The 18,646-nt window shown below is 43.0% G+C and overlaps 1 protein-coding gene across 3 annotated transcripts; it reads left to right on the forward strand.

Annotated features, from left to right (window-relative positions):
* The first annotated feature begins 442 nt into the window (after nucleotides 1–442).
* CA5A (carbonic anhydrase 5A) lies at nucleotides 443–18,538 on the forward strand. Of its 3 annotated transcripts, none has more exons than XM_052685667.1 (7): nucleotides 443–746; nucleotides 7,332–7,529; nucleotides 11,166–11,284; nucleotides 12,774–12,869; nucleotides 13,025–13,087; nucleotides 13,648–13,803; nucleotides 15,027–18,538. In XM_052685667.1, the coding sequence occupies exons 1-7, from the start codon at nucleotides 623–625 to the stop codon at nucleotides 15,204–15,206; spliced, it is 936 nt and encodes a 311-aa protein (XP_052541627.1). In that variant the 5' UTR covers nucleotides 443–622; the 3' UTR covers nucleotides 15,207–18,538. The 3 variants fall into 3 exon arrangements, with proteins under 3 accessions (XP_052541627.1, XP_052541628.1, XP_052541626.1); XM_052685668.1 differs by lacking the exon at nucleotides 443–746 and adding an exon at nucleotides 6,657–6,818; XM_052685666.1 differs by lacking the exon at nucleotides 443–746 and adding an exon at nucleotides 6,946–7,093.
* Nucleotides 18,539–18,646: the final 108 nt, after the last annotated feature.

Genomic DNA, 18,646 nt, shown 5'->3' on the forward strand with positions numbered 1-18,646 from the left:
ATGTTCCATAGGTCTGTTCTTAGTCTATGTGAAATGATCTGTCTTATGGGGCCCCTTACAGTTCAGAAGAACAAATTCTTCACCTTGGGGTTGCCACAGCACTGTATTATGTGCTCAGAGTTGAAATCTTTTTCTGCAGGAATCTGCTCTGAGCAAACCTCATCTATCTACAAAGTTCTGTGAATTCCTCAGCTTGGGCAGTCATCACTCCTCAGAATCACAATTCTATCACTATTCTAAGAATGCATGCATGAAGAAATGATAAGAAACCTCTTCTTGCATATGAAAGAGTGGTTTCCGTAACCCCTCAGTGTTCTTGGAGCCACATGAGAGAAAGCCTGGAAAGCACAAATAATCATCAACTAGCCCAGCCTACAATGAAATTAGAGCCAATGAGAAAAGCCAGAAGAGGGACAAGTTGAAAATTAACTATTTGGTTAGTGCTCTCTCCAGGCAAGAAAGGGTGCTCTCAATCTTTTTTTTTACAAATAGGTCTGGAGATCCCTTGAACCTGTTATGCCCAGAGCATTTTTTTTCCTCTTTTCACATTGACAGGTTGCTAGATTCTGGAAAGTTCCTGGAGCTGTTTGACTAACAGAAGATTTGGAGTGCTGAGGAGATAATGATGAATAGCATAAAGGCAAACAGCCTGGGACGTTTATTCAAGCAGTTGAAAACAGTCTGGAGTTCGCCAGCACGAAGCTGCAGCTTGGCCACCTGCACTCCCAAAAACAGGAATGAGGCACGTAAGTATCTCATGTTGTTAAAATAGTGCTGGATGCCTGCATGTGGTGGTGCAAAGATTGCAGGTGTAGCTGATGCTCTTATTTGTTGGCTATAAAAAAAAAAGGGGAATTTTTTAGAATGTCATCGGAAGGTTAAGGAAAGAAGTGAATGGGAGTGAAAGTAATACAGAAATACCTTGCCAAACTGCCTGATTGCTTTCCATGTGCTGGATTTATTTGTTGTTATTTGTGCTGTAGCAGCGTTAGTGGGTTGCTTGTGATTGTAACTTGTAGCTACAATGAAGATACAGACTTCACAGTAATTAACTTTGCCATGCAAGGCTTTAACTAGTTACAATCAAATCTGGATTTACACAGTGGATTCAAAATGGCTTTGAATTCAATAGAGACTGCAGGGTTAGATGTTGAAAATGAGGCCTGCTGGAAATGCTAACCACAAAGCCTGTGTATAGGAGATCTATAATAAATGACTTCCTTGGGTGCAATATACACATAACTGCAAATGCCAAAGATTTAGTTGTTTAAAATGATGATCAACTTATCTGAGTGGGATTTGTATTGAGGCCAGTCAGAGATTGCCTGCTTGCTCAAGTGAATATAATTGGAGCGATAGTGAAGAATAACTTTTTACATCTACCAAGTCCCTTTGTTTCCAGTATTTTTTTCTCAGTAAATGTATTTAGCTTATTAGTTTTTCTCCAGAACAGTTGTATCTCTCCTTGAAAACCACAATGTGATTCTCATCTATTATTTCTTTTTTTACTGACTTGGAATTGTTTGGTGGAGTCAGAAGGCAAAGCACAGGAAGGCTGAGATCTGAGACGTGTGAATTGTTTGGGGGTTATCCCATGATCCATAGGAACCCAACAGGGAGCTGGATGATGCCATGTTTTTTCCTGTGGGCACTTGTCCATTGGAAACTGCACTGAGAAACCAAAGCTCTCTTCATGCTAACAGACGTTCCTGGAAGAGATCAGACGAGGCTGTTTCATCCCGAGGCCACTCTGCTATTAAACTAACTGCAGATCTTACCTGGCTTTGCTCACGTTCCTCTTCGGTTTGAGACAGATGCTATTTATTACTGAAATCTTTCTCTATTCCTTGACATCCATGCAGGAAATGCCAAAAACAAACTGATTCAGAAAAATACCATCTTTGGAATGGTTGGTTTTGGCTGCCAGGGAATAGATATTAGCTCTGAAAAAGTCAGCCTGTGTGTTTCTCCATCTGGTGGCTAGACCACATACATCACATGCATTGAAAGCAAAATGCACATTCAGTTAAACTCTGCTATGTACAGAAATAGCACAAGCATCCAGATCAGCAACAAAGACTTGATTAAAGAAGTGGCCCATATTCTGAAGCTTGGCAAAAACTGGACTATTTAGTACTGTCTTCAGTGTAAAGTTGATCTTTGCCATTTCACTGTTATCCTAAAATTCATCTTCTACCTTTCTTTTTGTACCATTCCCATTCACAGAAGCAGTCTCTTGCCAAGCTAGGTGGTGATGCTCAGACTTTAGCTATGATAACACAGATTCAACCATTCAAAAACTGCTGCTTCCCAGTGCCATTTTCTGGATTCCCATTGTGACCTCCCAAAAGCACAAACAGAATTCCTGCAATTCACTGAGGAAGCAATGTTAGAAACTATTCTGAGGACCACAGGACGTATGTCAGAATATCCAGTGACACGCAGTACCATAGTGGCTACCTGTAGAAAGCTCTGTGTATCTTCCAACAATACATGCAGGTAAAGGGTTTCAAGCACCTTCTAATGCAATAAAGGAGTTGCTTCATCCTAATAATCACTGCCAGAAAAAAAGAAAAGAAAAAAAAAAAAAAAGAACTGAAGGACTTCTTTCTTTCTCACTCTTCGAGAAGGTAAGAAGTTCTGTTTTAAATCATTGTCCGAATACAGCAATGACACACGATCCAGGTGTGCCATCTCCAGGACAGCACACACTATTGCAGTAACTGTACACGAACTGTCCATGAGACAGATTAAGTCCTTCCCATACAGCATTGCTAAACCCTGTGCATAATTTTAGCAAATGTTTTTATACAGCAAAGATAAAGCCCCTATTTACTTTACCTTGCCAACTGAAATTACCTTCTTATCTGGACTTAGCCTCAACCACTGCCTTCTCATCCAGGCTCCTATCTCTGCCAAACATTCTGGAAGCAGAGAAAAAAGCTCAGCATTTCACAATCTGCTGCTGCTTTCCTGTTGAGCTTAAGAGTGCTCTGTCAGTTGCATCCGTTTGATAAAAAGCATTGGGCTGTTTATCAATAAACTGGTCTACATCACAGTCCAACTCTGACATCAATTCAGCAGAACTTTCAACACCTTGTCACGATGGACCACAGCCAACCAGCGCCACTATCGTCCAAAATCTTGATTCATACTGAAAACCTCAAAGAAATCAACCTATCTTGGATTTCCTCTCGAACGTTCAATCCAAGTGGCTGAAGCAGAGCCACGGTCCTTTAAAGTTTATATGTTTATTTTTCTAATTCCGAATGTGTTGCTATGGAAAGCACAATGTAAGAAAAAAGAACATATTTCTTTCAAATGGGTGCGGTTTCCTAACTGCTCCCACAGCCCTGTCCTCCTTGTTTTACTTCAGAGCAGAGTGAAGCTTGTTCAAAAGGCCCTTTGGAAACAAAGGGCTTTATTCAACAGGCCTTTTATTTTAATTTTTGAAGTTTAAAACATGCATCAATAATAAAGTCCACTGAAGCTGACACTTCCTTGCGGTTGGAGATGATGATCTTGAAGGTTTTATCCAACCTGAGCACTTCTATGATTCTGTGATTCCTCATTTTTACTTGACAACCTTCCAAACTAATTTTTGTCCTCTTTCTTCTAATTTTCTATCCCTTATACGGGAACTTTTAGCCCCTCTGCTCCTCTCCCCCATCCTCCCCCCCCGAATACTTAATACTTGAACTCTTTGAAAGGGTAGATAACAGCAGGACAAGGGGAAATGGTTTGAAGTTGGAGGAGGGAAGGTTTAGGTTGGATGTCAGGGGGAAGTTCTTTACTCAGAGAGTGGTGAGGAGCTGGAACAGCTGCCCAGAGAGGCTGTGATGCCCCATCCATCCCTGGAGGTGTTCAAGGCCAGGTTGGATGGGGCCCTGGGCAGCCTGGGCTGCTGTGAAATGTGGAGGTTGGCAGCCCTGCATGCAGGGGGGGTTGGAGCTTTGTGATCCTTGAGGTCCCTTCCAGCCCAAGCCATTCTATGATTCCATGATTAAGGGGATTTCAGGTAACTGTAAGCTATTCTACTTTTGGTAAACAATAAAAAAAGTTTTGTCTCTTTAAATCAAGCTTACATTAGAGCAAACTGACAGTGAACCCTTTCATTTGACTGAATCGATTCTGGATTATGTTTTACCATACAGCTGTTGCTTTCAAGATGTTTTCTTGGAAACTGTTATAAATAACAAAAATCACATTAGTATAAGCAAGCTGTATTTGAGTTTGGATCTTTACTCACACCTTCAATCTTCTGATGATACATCCGTGCTAACTGAACTTCCTGACAATTAGTCCAAATGGATCTGTTGAAGCATCCATAGCTGCAGTGAATGACAGAGAACAACTCGCAGCATGGAGCCGCGGTGCCATTCTATCCACCTCACTTGGGAAAAAAGAGCCGTGCCTCCAAGTGCTATGAAACTAAATGAAGCACTGCTGTGTGTGTCTGGAAGGTTTTAGAGAAAACAAATTGCTTCTAATAGGTCTTTCTTCATGGGTAACTTGCAAGATGTCATCGCTGTTCTGTTACAGCATTTGACTGTTCTGACAGCACCATGGATCTGCCCATAACAAAGGAAAAAATAAACTAGACCCATCCTCAATGATCATAGATGAGGTCAGTGTGCAGAATGCACGGTAACTTAATTCTCATAGTAGCTCTTAATTGGCCCGTTTGAAAACTGATCTGTTAATTAAGGTTTTTATTTGCTTCCCACATTGGTTCTGTATCTCTTTCTGTTACCCCTTAGGCCAGTTGCCAGGTTCCTAGTTCTTAGTCAGAAAGCACAGTCACTTCAGGATCAACAGAGGGTGTAACTGAGACCCTCTATATGGTCCAGAATGGTCATGATGTCAAAAAACATTGGAGCCAAGCTATTGCAGTTCTCATAGCTGTCATTCTCTCCAGCACGAGAGCTGTGCCTGTCTGGAGAAAAGCGCCTCTAACTGGGACATGGGCATGGAGAAGTTCTGTTTCTGAAATGGTCCAGAAAGGAGTGATTTGGGCCATCCTTCTGAATGCTGGGAACAAGGTTTAGGGCTTATGTTTCTTTTTGCAGCTAGTTCTTGTGTTTTTCTGCAGTTTCCAAAGCAAAGAAAAGCAGCACCTTGAGAAGGAAAAGGGTTTTGTGTAATGAAAGGCTCAAGCTTTACCGAGATGCGTGTTCAGTAAGAAATAGCATGTGCATGTAAGCTGGATGCACGTTCTGTGAATGACTCACAAGGGAAACAAACGTGTTGTGGGGCAAAGTCATTTCCCTGCAGCTTTGCAGCCAGTTGTTTCCACAAACCTACGCTGTAAGAACTTCTCTCTGGTTGTGGTTCAGCCCACAAGAACTGACTCACTCTATTCAGTTTAGTAGCTCTATAATAGGCTTTTAGAGATCCTTGCAGGATCGAATCCCTAAAAGGCTTTGACAAAGTTTGGTCATCTTCATGCTTCTCAGTGTAAAGATGACTGAGTTGAGTTGGGAGGCTTATTTTTCACTTAGAGAAAAGTAGGCATACAGGGCCACCAACCTCCACATTTCACAGCAGCCCAGGCTGCCCAGGGCCCCATCCAACCCGGCCTTGAACACCTCCAGGGATGGACGGGGCATCACAGCCTCTCTGGGCAGCTGTTCCAGCACCTCACCACTCTCATAGCAAAGAATTTCCCCCTGCTGTCCAACCTAAACCTTCCCTCCTTCAACTTGAAACCATTTCCCCTTGTCCTGCTGTTATCTACCCTTCCAAAAAGCAAGAATTCAAGGCAAGCATTCATTGCACTTGCAATTGAATCCTAGCACCAGAAGAAATGACTGCATTTAAAGGGAGGCGTATTGAGGGGAGGGGAAGTAAAAGGAGATTTGGGTGTAATGAATCCTGCCATCCCTATGAGATCCCATGCTGTCTGCTGACCCATCCCATGGCTGTGCAGTCACTGGAAGCAAACAGCTCTGCAGATTTCAACTCAGGAGCCTTCAAGCTTCAGATGGTGAAGGGCCTGGAGCATCTCTCCTATGAAGAAAAGCTGAGTGAACTGGGTCTGTTCAGCCTTGAGAAAAGAAGACTGAGAGGGGATCTGATCCAGGTCCGTAAGTATCTAAGGTGTGGGGGGCAACATGGCGAGGCCAGACTCTTTTCAGTGGTGAGTGGAGACAGGACGAGGGGAAACGGCCGGAAACTGCAGCATAGGAAGTTCTGCACCGATGTGCGCAAGAACTTCTTTACAGTGAGGTGACGGAGCACTGGAACAGGCTGCCCAGGGAGGTGGGGGAGTCTCCTGCTCTGGAGATGTTCAAGACCTGCCTGGATGCCGACCTGTGCGACCTGCTGTAGGGAACCTGCTTTGGCGGGGGGTTGGACTCCATGATATCTGGAGGTCCCTTCCAACCCCTACAATTCTGTGCTTCTGTGAAGTGATGATTGGAGATTCATGATCCTTGAGGTCCCTTCCGATCCTTGCCGTTCCGTGATCGTGTGTGTGTGATTCTGCGATGAGACGCTGTGGGTGCAACGTTGTAAAGCGGTTGTAAAGCTGGGTACGTGAGGTGACAGCAAGCGTGAATCAGCCTGACTGAGTGAAACGGACAAGAAATGCCTGTAGGGAGACGTCCCTTAAAGCAGGGAGGCGGTTGGGAGCGCAGCGCCGCCCTCATCTCTCCCGCCCCTCGGGGCGCCATGGCGGCGGGCGGGGCCGTGTGGTGAGCGGCGGAGCTGCGCGATGCTCCCGCTGCTGCTGCGCCGGGCCGCGGCCGCTGCCTCGTGGCGGGGAAAGCGGCGCTGCAGCCTGGGCGCCTGCTGCTCGTATCGCCTGCGGAACGCCCGTGAGTGCCGCTGCGGGATGCGGGGCGGTGGGTTTGGAGATCTTTGTGGTGAGGGGAGGGAATTCCACGGAGAGCTTCTGCCCGGGGGGCTCAGCCTGAGGCTGCTGGTATCGAGCAGAGCCGTGCGGAGGAAGCTGCGGGGATGTGGGGAGGTGCTGGCAAAGCTACAAAGCGGAGCTGCCTTAAAATCCATTTAGAAAACAATCTTCTAACGATCAAGAGGGGCAGTTTCTTTGATGGGCGTTTTGCAAGTGCAGAGGAGCTTCCCCACAGCCGTGAGTCAGACTGCTGTTCTTCCCTGCGTAGCTGACTCACACAAGTGGAATTTTTTGGGTGCAGTCTTGTTTTTGTTTATTATTGTGATGAACAAATTTTACTTTCCTATGCCCCTGCTAACTTAAATGATCCTTCGCAGTCAATATTTCAATTTGCCGTTCATTGCCAGAAAGTCGTTAGTCTGTAATTAGTTCTGTAATTGTGCATCAGAGCCAAACTTTCTCCTTTACCTTCCAGTGCATCCGCTTTGGCAGAGCCCCCTTACAATTCCCGGGGGCAGTCGCCAGTCTCCTATCAACATCCAGTGGAGAGACAGCGTCTACGACCCGGTCCTGAAGCCTCTAAAGATCAGCTATGACCCAACAACATGTCTTCACATCTGGAACAACGGGTATTCGTTCCTGGTGGAGTTTGATGATTCTGCTGATAAATCGAGTAAGCAAAGCTGGGAATGTAAACAGCAAAGATGTTTGTGAGGGTGGATGGTGATAGGACAAGAGAATGGTTTTAAACTGAGACAGGGGAGGTTTAGGTTGGATATTAGGAGGAAGGCTTTCAGCCAGAGGGTGGTGAGGCACTGGTACAGGTTGCCCAAGGAGGCTGTGGATGCCCCATCCCTGCAGGCATTCAAGGCCAGGCTGGATGTGGCTCTGGGCAGCCTGGGCTGCTGGTTGGTGACCTGCACACAGCAGGGGGTTGGAACTGGATGAGCGTTGTGGTGCTTTTCAACCCAGGCCATTCTGTGCTTCTATGAGAGATCTACTTTGCATGCTGTGAAAAGCTCTTGTTGATTCACAGTGTGAATGTTGAAAAGGAGCATGTGGTGAATGCTTCATCTGAACACTGATTTTCAGTGGTGGGAATTGAAGTTACAGAAGTTATATCTGGGACTCACTGTTACCACTTCTACCATTAACGCGACCATTGTATACATATTCTGTGTTGTAGAGTGAGACTTATTTTTGCTGCCAAAGCCTTAATGCCCTGCCTTTTCATAGGGTATCATAATACTACCACTTTGCTTAAGTGGGTCAATCTTCAGTCATATGTGCATGTATCTAATTACCTTTAAATAAGGTTTTATCATTAAACTTTAATAACCTACTGCTTCTCTTTTGCAATGTAAACAGATATATTTAATGCATTTGAAGTAATCAGCAGCAAAGTTGCTTTCAGTTGGAAAGCATGCATACTGTGGTGGCAGTGCTAAGTCACAACTTGAAGCAGTGATTGAGCACCTGGTAGGAAGGCAGGGCCACCCTAGGGGAGCTCAGGTGCATGCAATGAACCTGAGTGATGGAAGGGTTGGAGCCGGGATCCAACCCTTCCCATTCCTCATTAAAGGATTGGCAGTGGAGGTGAGGGTATCTTTCTAGAGATCTGTGCATACCTGGGGCCTTCCAAAGCTAAGAAACTTCTTTCCTTTGTTTCTGTGTTTGTGGCTGTTGTGGTTGGGCTTATCCTCACCTGTTGCAGCCTAGGACTTTGCTACCTTGCTATTATTGCTGTGCTTCCTATCGTGTTATAATGTTACACATACTTATCTCAATATGCTTTTAAAGAGTTAAATAATACTGAGCTGCTACTGCATGGAGCAGGTGTTTGTGTTCCTTTTGTTTTAGTATAAGCAGGAGGCTGCATGCAGAATCCAGTTAAGAATTCCAGCAGTTTGTTAGGAATGAGCACTCTGACCTGAGCAGCCAATTTTTTTTATATGCTCAATAGAGTCAAGTGATTTAAAGTGATGAGACTGCTAACCAAATTACAGACTTCCTGTTGGTCATTCCTTCTGAAAACTCAGTTTACCAAAGTATATTGTTATTTGGAAAGGACATTGCATAACGGTAGGTGAGCTGGTGGTGGTTGGTCAGGGATGTTGAGAAACATCTGATTCATGTCAGTTATTCAGCTTGTTTTGGAGGAGAACACAAGAGGGACCCTGGGCAAATCTGAACCTGGTGGATTCGAGGCATTAATCTTTGAGATGACTGCTTACTGTGAGAAATGCTGAAACTTCTTAAAGGATTTCACAGCATTCTTGGGAACGAAGCATTTCTGGTTGGTATTTGGAAGGAGGCTGATAAACAGTGTGGGTTTTTTGTCTGGTTGTTTTTTACTGTTGACAGCTGTTCACCTAGGAAACGTTCTTGCCCTTGTTCATTTCAGGGCCTGTGGGTTGGTTTGTTTTTATTCTTTAGAGTTGTTCATCCAGGAAACGTTTTTTCCTTGTTCATTTCAGGGCTTTCCTATATGGTAAATAAACTGTTTTTACAGTACAGACTGCAATTTCATTAACGAGAAGAGAGCTTATGATGGAAACTCTCTAACAAGCTCATCAGTGATTTTAGCCTACTGATTTTGGCTGTGTTTCGCTTTTAATTTGTCTTTCGTTTACATAAAGGCAAGCATGAGATGGAAATAGTCAATTCAAGGGGCGCTGGCCTTTTTGAGGCTCAGTATTCACAGAGCATCACAGCTCTCAACAGTCTCTTCTGTTTCATTTCCAAGACTGAAAGCTCGAGGTAAATCTTTGTGAGCTTTCTCACTGCCTTTCTGTGGATGACCGCCTTTTCGTCTTCATCATCTTCCTTGAATTAAAGTCAGTTAAAGGTGATGATGGCTATTGGAGGGTAGTATTTGGTGATGGAAGTCCATAATGAATGACAAACAACATCCATGGGGTGTTGCTGTGTATGTGATCTGATTTCCAAGTGTCTGCATCTCTCACTTGACTTTCTATATACTGTTGTTGTTTTTCATTTGTTTTCTTTCTGCCAGCTCATGTCTAACAGTAATAGTAGTCCAGAGAAGGAAGGTTTTGAGTAAATCTAGAAAACAACAACAAAAAAAAATTGAAATGGAACTTGTAGGCGTGCATCCAAGATAGGCAAAAAAAGCCCAACTCCTTGAGATGAGGCAAAAAAAAAAAGCTTTGGCAAAAGATGAAGGCAGTGCTGCAGTGGGGTGTTTGCTTTTGAGCAGGGCAGGATGAAGTTTCTTTCCTGCCACTTTCTTCTGTCTGCTGGTTTTCTACACGTGTATTCCTGTTCCTAACTTGTGAGCAAACATTCAATCAAGAGTGATTATTCACATGAATGTAATTAGTTGTGGGTTTGCATCTTTGCATAGTCAGGAATGAATACAGAAGTGCTGCGTTGGCAGTGCAGTCCTTGCCTTCTTCCTATCCCTGGAACTTGTACTTCATCATGGTTTTCTTAATGATAGCCACTTTGGTATTTATCCTAATTGCTCAGCAGCTGTGGATTAAGTTTAATGTCGATATGCATTGCTTGTTTTATTTCTTCTCAGCTTGTAATGAAAGAGCACTTAGTTAGAACTAAAAAACTGCTGATAAGCTTTCAGTCCCTCTTGTTTCTTTTCTATTTGGCATTAAACTGATTAACTTCTTTCCAGAAGTAGTGTTGGGTTTTGTAGTTTATGTGGTGGTTTGCTGTGAAATGGAAGCACGCTGTACAGTAAAGCAGAGAATGGGCAAAGTGGTCTCTACAGCAATGCATTTGTTATTAGCCCCCCTGGAAGTAATTATGAGCTCTAACTTTAAGCTGCCTTGATGTAATAACAAGCAGGAAGGCTTTGCAAGATATTCCTGGTTCAGTTAGTATGAAATGAATGAAAACCAGTGTATGCAGGAAACCAGGCCTCAAGTTTTCATTGATGTATTTACCAAATTAAGGATGGCTTTCTGATCTCAGGGCAGCAGGCTGAATGTTTACTCCTGGCTAAAAGTGCTTTGTGGCTCCCAGAAGCAGAGAGTTTCCCACAGGCAGTCTGCTTTCGTGTGCTTGTGAAGCAGAAAGGAGTTGCATGAGGACTCTATTCAGCTTATCTTCGATTTTGACACACATTATTCGGACTGCAGGGGAAAAACAGTGATGTGTGAGGGCAGTTTTGTCCTAACAGTGTCATTTGTAGAGGTAACCGAGGGATAAGAGGATGTTTCAGCAAGATACTTGATCCAAATGACTTTTCTTTGGGTGAATTTGTGCTGCTTGTCTGGACAATTCCAAACCATGCTTGTTAACGTGGATGTCTTGCTTTGGTTTTTTTCAGTCATTGTTGGAGGTCCCTTGGAAAACCAGTACAGATTGAAGCAGTTCCACTTCCACTGGGGAGCCATCAACGAATGGGGATCAGAACACACAGTTGACAGTAAATTCTACCCAGCAGAGGTATGAGGAAAAACCTGAACAGTGCAGATAACAGAGGCTGCCCCTTGGGCTGTCTGTGTGAACTGTCAAGCTTCTAGAAAGAGCTGTGTTTGTTTTTCTTTTTTTTTTTTTAAAAAAAAAGCAGCTTATTTATGAGTAAGTTCATATTGACTGTATTTTCTGAAGGAGGATGTGGGATTGAAGTAAGCACTGGCCCCTGTCTGAAAGTTCCAGAGAGATTTTCTTCTCCCTGAATGCCCACAGAGGAAGCTGCCAGACAAGCCAATGGTAGGCAGCGAAGAATCATTGCTATTCCAGCTCCGTCAGGAGGCAGTGGCACAAATCCCTTGTCTGTCCTCCTTTTAAAGGGGAAAAGGGATCATAAATAGGCTCTGTAACAGTCAGAGCAGGTGTTTGTCCTGGCATAATGAACTTGCAGCTCCCAGCTGATGCAGTGCGTCTGCTGAGGTGAAATGCACAAACTCACTTCTATTTGTCTTGGAAAAACAGGACTTGTCTTGTCACTTGCACTCCTGAGCTGCAGTGAACTGAGTTCATGTGGGCTGTGGGATCTGTTGAGGGTGCAGTGGGTGCAGTACATCTCAGCTGCTGCTTAGTGCACCTCCAAGTCTCCCAATCCTTAATGCTTGTAAAGCACCTTGTTTGTTATTACTACACACTTAAAAACTAAACGTATACCAAATATTGTTTTTTTTTTTCTCAATGTATAAAGAGAAACTGGAAGACTATTTAGTTCTCTTGCACGTATCTGTGACTTGAGATCTGGCAGCACTCAGCTTGTATGCAGTGACTCCCATGTGCATGTGAGCCTGCAGTCCTGCCTGATGTTGCAAAGTTATTTCCAATTACTAACATAAAGCAGCTTGTATGTTTCTTATTTCTGTGGAAGTGTAATGGTTGTTGTGATTGCTTTATTTTCTGTTTTTAACTCTTATGAAATCACTGAAGTGGCAAAATTCCCCTGATTAGTAAAGTACTGAGGCAGCAAGGGAGTCAGTAAGGAGGATGGGGCCAAGGGGGCGAAACAGATGAAGTTGCTCAGGGTGGGTGGTATAACAGCAGTAAACATAATTATACACCAGAAATGGAGTACTTCAGAGGTGATTTCTTTTTTTTTTTTTCCCTAAGAAAACTTCTCTCCTACTACTGTGTTCATAATGATGTCAGTCAGCTTTGTGAGATGCTTGTTAGCAGCAAGGCTGTGACTGGGTGCTCAGACTGGGTAGGCTGGCTGTTATACACAAAACCCTTCAGGAGGATGCAAGTATTAGGCTGTAAGCAGCACTAAGGCAGCTTGTATTACATGCAGGATTAAGTTCCTTATCAGAATAACATCTTCCAACTGTGCTTTGGTTTTGTGGCCTCTGATTTCCGTGGTAGTTCACTGCAGCATTGCAAATTGCAAAGAACCAAATGCAGTGAAGATGAGAAGTCAAGCTTTTTGCTGTTGTTGCTGTGTGTGTTGATATCTCGTTGATTCATGTTTCAGCTGCATTTAGTACATTGGAATGCTGTGGTGTACCCAACTTTTGAAGAAGCTGTGATGGAAGGTGATGGCTTGGCTGTAATTGGAGTCTTTTTAAAGGTACTTTGGTATAACAAGCTCTAATGGTTTAGTTTTATTTTGGTAAAGCTCTTTTAGTGCAGAATATCTCTAGGTGGCTTTTTGTTTGTCTGAAAGCTGGTAAGGTAGATAGGTGGGATGTTGGCTTCATATTCTCTCTTGGTCATCTTTTACAGCTAGGAGCACATCACGAAGGGCTGCAGACGTTGGTGGATGCCTTGCCAGCAATTAAACACAAGGTGAGTGTTTTTACATATCCCACCAGTTTTCATTCAGCACAGCCAGCAGTCATTCAACAGAAATAATGCTTTGGGCATGGGGAAGTTCTAATAAATGTTATGTGTCAGTCTGATGGGCACATAGAGTAAATTATTGACTGTACTGCAGATAAAATGCTGTATTTCAAGGAGGAGATTGTACACACTTCAAGCTTTCCAAATGATGAGAAAAAGAAATGATGTTCTGGAGATGGTATCCCCTTGAAAGAGGGTAAAATACGTGTGCAGAAAATGAGTTTCTCATGACGACTGCTATCTCACTTGCTGCAGTGTGTTGTTTCTTTCCATGCTCTTCTTGTGCCTGCTCAATAACTGCTTCAGCCTCAAACCCACCTTAATGATCTTGGACAAGTTTGAGGTTTTCAATTACTACTTCATGTAGATTCTTACTAACACAGCACAATTTTACATTTGCAGTATTTCATCTCATTGTTAAGATCTCTTTAAACATTGTCTTTTTTTTTTTTTTTTTTCCCTCTCTCAAACTGCAAGCTTTAAAACGAGTTATTTCTGGGTTTTAGGACACTGTTATTGAGTTTGATGTCTTTGACCCCTCCTGCCTGTTACCTCCATGCCCTGATTACTGGACATATGCAGGCTCTTTGACCACTCCCCCACTTACTGAATCAGTCACGTGGATTATTAAGAAGCAGCCAATAGAGGTTGATGAGAATCAGGTAAGTCTCTTGCTGATATTTAATACCACACGTCTGCCTGCTGCTGCTGTGGAGGGAAAGAAGCACAGAAGCAGCTGCTCCACACCTGGTATTTTGTTTTGGGGTATCCTGATCTTAACCACAGGTAGTGCTGGGAGGCTGAAGACCTCAACAGTTCAAGGTGTGTGCCTTGTGGAGGCAGGCTCCCCGTATAGAGTTTCATCCTAACTTCTGGTAACAAAGCCTTGTGCTGGAAACCACAGCCTGAAAACTTACGAGGTTGTTTACTAAAACACTGCATCGTTTTTCTCTTTGCCATTCTGCTCCTTTGCATGACAGGGAGGGAGAAGAAGGGACAGTTTTTGTGACACTCTGAACTCTGACCATTTGTGCATATCCCTGATAGTGTGTTCACTTGCACAGAAGTCTTGCAGAAGCTGCAAGGGCTGTTCCTCCTCCTGGGCAGGCTCTGAGGGGGCAGGAGGAATGGTGGCTCTGAGTCCTGGATTCTCTCCTTTGCCTCTGTAGACGTGTCTGCTCACTACTTGGCTGTATTGTCCTTGAGGTTTTTTATTTTTAATTTCCTTTTAAAAGGACAGAGGTTTCAGCAGAGGTTGGTTCAGGTGGTTGGCAGTCTGCTGACCCCAGCCCTGACTTATTTCGTGCTCTTTGCTGCTTATTATTGCAGTACTTTGTTGTGCAGTGTGATGTTACTCCTTAGTATGAAATAGATACAGGGAGAAGAGAAAAATGGTCAGGAGAGCTGATCAGAATTGGACAAAATACTGATTCTTAATAGAACTTCTGCATGCAGCTAGACCATCTGGGAAGTCCAACTTGAGGCAAATATTAATGGTGAAGAATAGGCATATACACAATGTTAATATTTTAGTTCTGTAAGGGAGCAGAATGGGAAGAAAGCAAGGAAAAATGAATGCATACTTTTCCTGCAGTTCAAACTTCTATACATTTTGTTGGTTCTAATCTCATTCTTTCATGGCACAGAAGATCTTAATTGCTTAGCATTGTTGTGCCCTTTGTGAGGACCAAACATCTGATGTGCTGCATGGCTTCAGTCTGCAGTTATAAACCATTGAGGACAAAAGCCATGTAGGTGGTTGCAGGTTGGGATTGCTTTTTTCTTTTTCCTTGAGCATCAGTATAGGAATGTCTGTATAAGAAAACCAAACTCCAGGAAGGGGTTTGGAATTCCAGGAGCTAAACTGGCCATTTCTCATTCTCAGCTGGAGGCCTTTCGGATGCTGCTCTTTACTTCAGATGGTGAAGAAGAGAAGAGGATGGTGGACAACTTTCGCCCCCTTCAGCCATTAATGAACAGAACTGTCCGCTCGTCCTTCCAGAGCAGGCATCTCTTAGATATGGAAGCACAATACTCAGACCACGCTCAGCAGATCAGGCCGTAGATGGCCCATGGAATGTCAGTCCAGATTGTAGTAACTGGGTTTACCTTACTCTGTAATGATTCCTCCTTTTCTGCAGGATGTTTATGCCATGCAGTTTCACAGACAGCTAATTTCGGTTCTGAGAGTCAGTTGAGCTTCAGTAGAGAGGCTGTGTGTATTTTAATTTGTTTTTTTTTAATACAAACTCTTAAAAAATTGCTCACTTAAAAGCAGGGATCAGTGAGGAATTCTTTTGAAAGTTAAAGGCAAAGTAATGCAGGAGATCTTTTCTCTTTCTGCCTTCTGAATTGTTCTGTGCCTCTTCATAACTCCTCCAGTGATTTGCTTAAATTAATAATTCCAACATGTTAACAAGCAGGAGGTGTGAAGAAGTGAAGTCTGTTAAGGTCCTTTGTGGAACTTCTGGAGGTTTGAGGCTAGAACTGTCTTCTGCAGTCACATATGAAGAGGTGTTTTAACTTTGTCCTTTTTTAAAACAACAACAAATGGTGCATAGGATGATGAGGAAAAAAAAAAAGCATTGGCTGAGTGACCCGTGTTTATAATGGATGTAATGTAAGTCTGCCTTATCTGTACTGCAAACCAGAAGACTTTGCAAAACTTTACAGGAAATGTCCACAAATCCCATTCTACAAGTTCTGGCTTTGATACTCATGGAATGGTAGATGAGTGTGGACAAAACACCGCAGTCAGATGCTTGATTTTTATTTCTTTTCAGCAGTTTGTAGAGCACCAGTGCAATCTTCCCAATGTTTTGTCTGAAGCTGAACTTCCATTCTTGGGGATTACCCACCCTCATGGTTACTGGGACCATGTTGTTCTATATGGCACCTTATGGTAACACAGACCAGTGGTGGTTGGAACTCAGTTGAGGACCAGACAAAATTGTTTTAAGCTACCAGCTGTGGAGCTGTATACTGAAGTGATGGTCCAATTGCCACAAACAGTGCCTACCTCTGCAGTATGCTACTAGCCATAACTTTCTCTAGTGCACCTTTCTGAATGACTTCTTATGCTTTGCTGTGCTTTGCAGTGTGCTTGTGCACGAACTCACCTATGGAACCTGTGATCTCGTTTGTTCTGATGAGCAGTTCTGGCTATGTGCTCATGAGACAATCTTCATGGAGTCATAGAATGGCTTGGGTTAGAAGGGACCTCAAGGATCATGAAGCTCTGACCCCTCTGCTGCTTGCAGGGCTGCCAACCTCCATATCTAACACTAGACCAGGCTGCCCAATCTTGATTGATTGTATTTCATGTATATTTTTAGAGGATGCATTTCTTGATCCTCTCCTGCCATTAAGCAGTCAGCAGTTGCTGGTGTCATTCAGGACTCATGATGCCAGGAGACCAGCTTGTCAGTGACGTATTCACATCTTTGGAATCAGTACTTTCCCACTCCAAGTGTTCACTTTAGAAGCACTTTAACACTTTTCAGCATGACTAATGATTTCAAAGCATTTGAATATTTTTCCTTAACCAATTAAATCCGTGCCTTTGCTTCCTCAATATCTCTACCTCACACTTCTGTTACATTTCAGCAGCTGTGCCTTTCTCCTCTCACGTGGCTGCTTAATATTAGGGTGACTACTCAGTAGATCTAAGGAAATCTCCATTGGCTTCTGCTCCCTGTGTGTTGTATGTTCATCTTTATGGTATGTTCCAAGTGGCAGTATGTATCTTCAGTTTCATTCTCTCCCAAGCCCTTACAGCTCAGTTCAGTTATACTGTATTTCTACTCTGCTGAGCCACTTCAGTAACGGCGTTGCCAGAGAATGGCAGGTTCTGAAAATAATTTTGAAAGGGGCATCTGCAAGTCTGGCAATAGGAAGAGATTCCTTTTACTTTGTACCTGAGTGCACTCAATCTTCATTGCTGAACTTGCTTTTGTTATTAGCAATTAGGAAAAACCCTGTAATACAGTCATTGTAATGCTGTCTTTGCTTTTAACAATGCAGGTGACTCAGTGGAACTAAGCTGGATAAAGGCAGCCTGCATCAACTAAAGTATTTAAAACTGCTGCCTTATAAATGTGGAAATGGATGTGGCAAGAAGAACTGGAATAGGCTGTGTGAGATCAGGGAGAAGCCAACTGTTTGCTTTACTGATGGAGTAAAGTGTTAGGATAACAGAGGGAATGACTTGGTTTAATTTGGGTCAGTTTGAATTACCAGCTGAGAAGAGCAATGGGAAATTAACCTGCTTACAAGCAGCTTAATGTAGTATCTCTGAATTGTTATATAAGTTACTCTGGTTAGGAAATGTCATCTTGTGGTTGTTAAAGTTCTTCAAAGCAACCAAACTCTTGCTGTCATAAGTGAATGGGTCTTTAGAAAAGCTTTATGCGATTGCTCAGAGTGTTTTAGTTGCCTGCTTGCCCTCAGGTTTTGTGCACCTCTGATCCACCAAGCTTATTTCACCAACTAATGTCTCTTTCCTGGCATATGCAAGTACAAGATACGCATTTTGTTCTTAGGGGTTACTGTGGTGTTTGTGCTTTTTCTTCTACATCGAGTAGCATCTAAATATCCTGACGTAAAATCTATTTCAGTTTCAGTGCTAGGTTTCATATATGTATGTATGTATAAGGATATACATGTGTGTGTAAACAGGGTCAGAAGAGGAAAAAATGAACTGGAGTGTGCTAAAACAAGTAAGCTGTACAGGGATTTGCTGTTACAGTTGTGCTGCTTCCAGGATGCCTGCTACATTTCCATGTCAGTGTCTTAGCATCTCTGGTTCCAATGGGCAGTATTCCAGTTGCAAGCTCTGGTTAAAATTAACAGGCTGGAAATGAAAGTGGGTCTTTTTGTTTGTTTTTTTAGGGTTTTTTGTTGTATTTTGCTGGGTTCTCAGCTAATTTAGTTCATGTCTGTAACGACTTTGCACAACTGAGTTAAACTGCATTTGGAAGGTGTCTGCATAGGAATGTTTAGGCTCTTTTGGAGGGTGCAGTAGAGAAGGGTCAGAACAGACTTTTGTCCTTGAACCTGATTGCTTCTCAGTGAGCATCATTCAGTGTTAATTAACACTGCTCTGAGAGACATTCCTGTGGCAGTCAGCACTATGACTGAAATGTTGTAGTGGGACTCATGTTGAGGATGGCTTCATGAAGTGAGGGTGGAAGTTCTCAAGTGCATATGGTAACATATATTGTGCCTAATGGTAATTTACTGAAATATTGCCTTTGTGGACAACATACATGAGAAGTGCCTTTTGTATCATAGCATACAGACATTTCTTTTCAGTTTTGGTGTAAAGAAACTTCTAGTCACTGTATTTTTTTTAGCTGTTAAACTAGTCTGCAACCATGCAATAAAAAAGCACAGCAACCCGTGTCTGTATTTCATTGTGCAGTTAAGCTCTCCAAGTTAGAAAGGAGATTCTCCATCAAGAAAATAATTCTTCCTTCAGAATGACCCAGTTCATTATGAGTGGAA

This window comes from Tympanuchus pallidicinctus, unplaced genomic scaffold (assembly GCF_026119805.1).
Source record: "Tympanuchus pallidicinctus isolate F22 unplaced genomic scaffold, pur_lepc_1.0 scaffold22, whole genome shotgun sequence".
Lineage (NCBI taxonomy): Eukaryota > Metazoa > Chordata > Aves > Galliformes > Phasianidae > Tympanuchus > Tympanuchus pallidicinctus.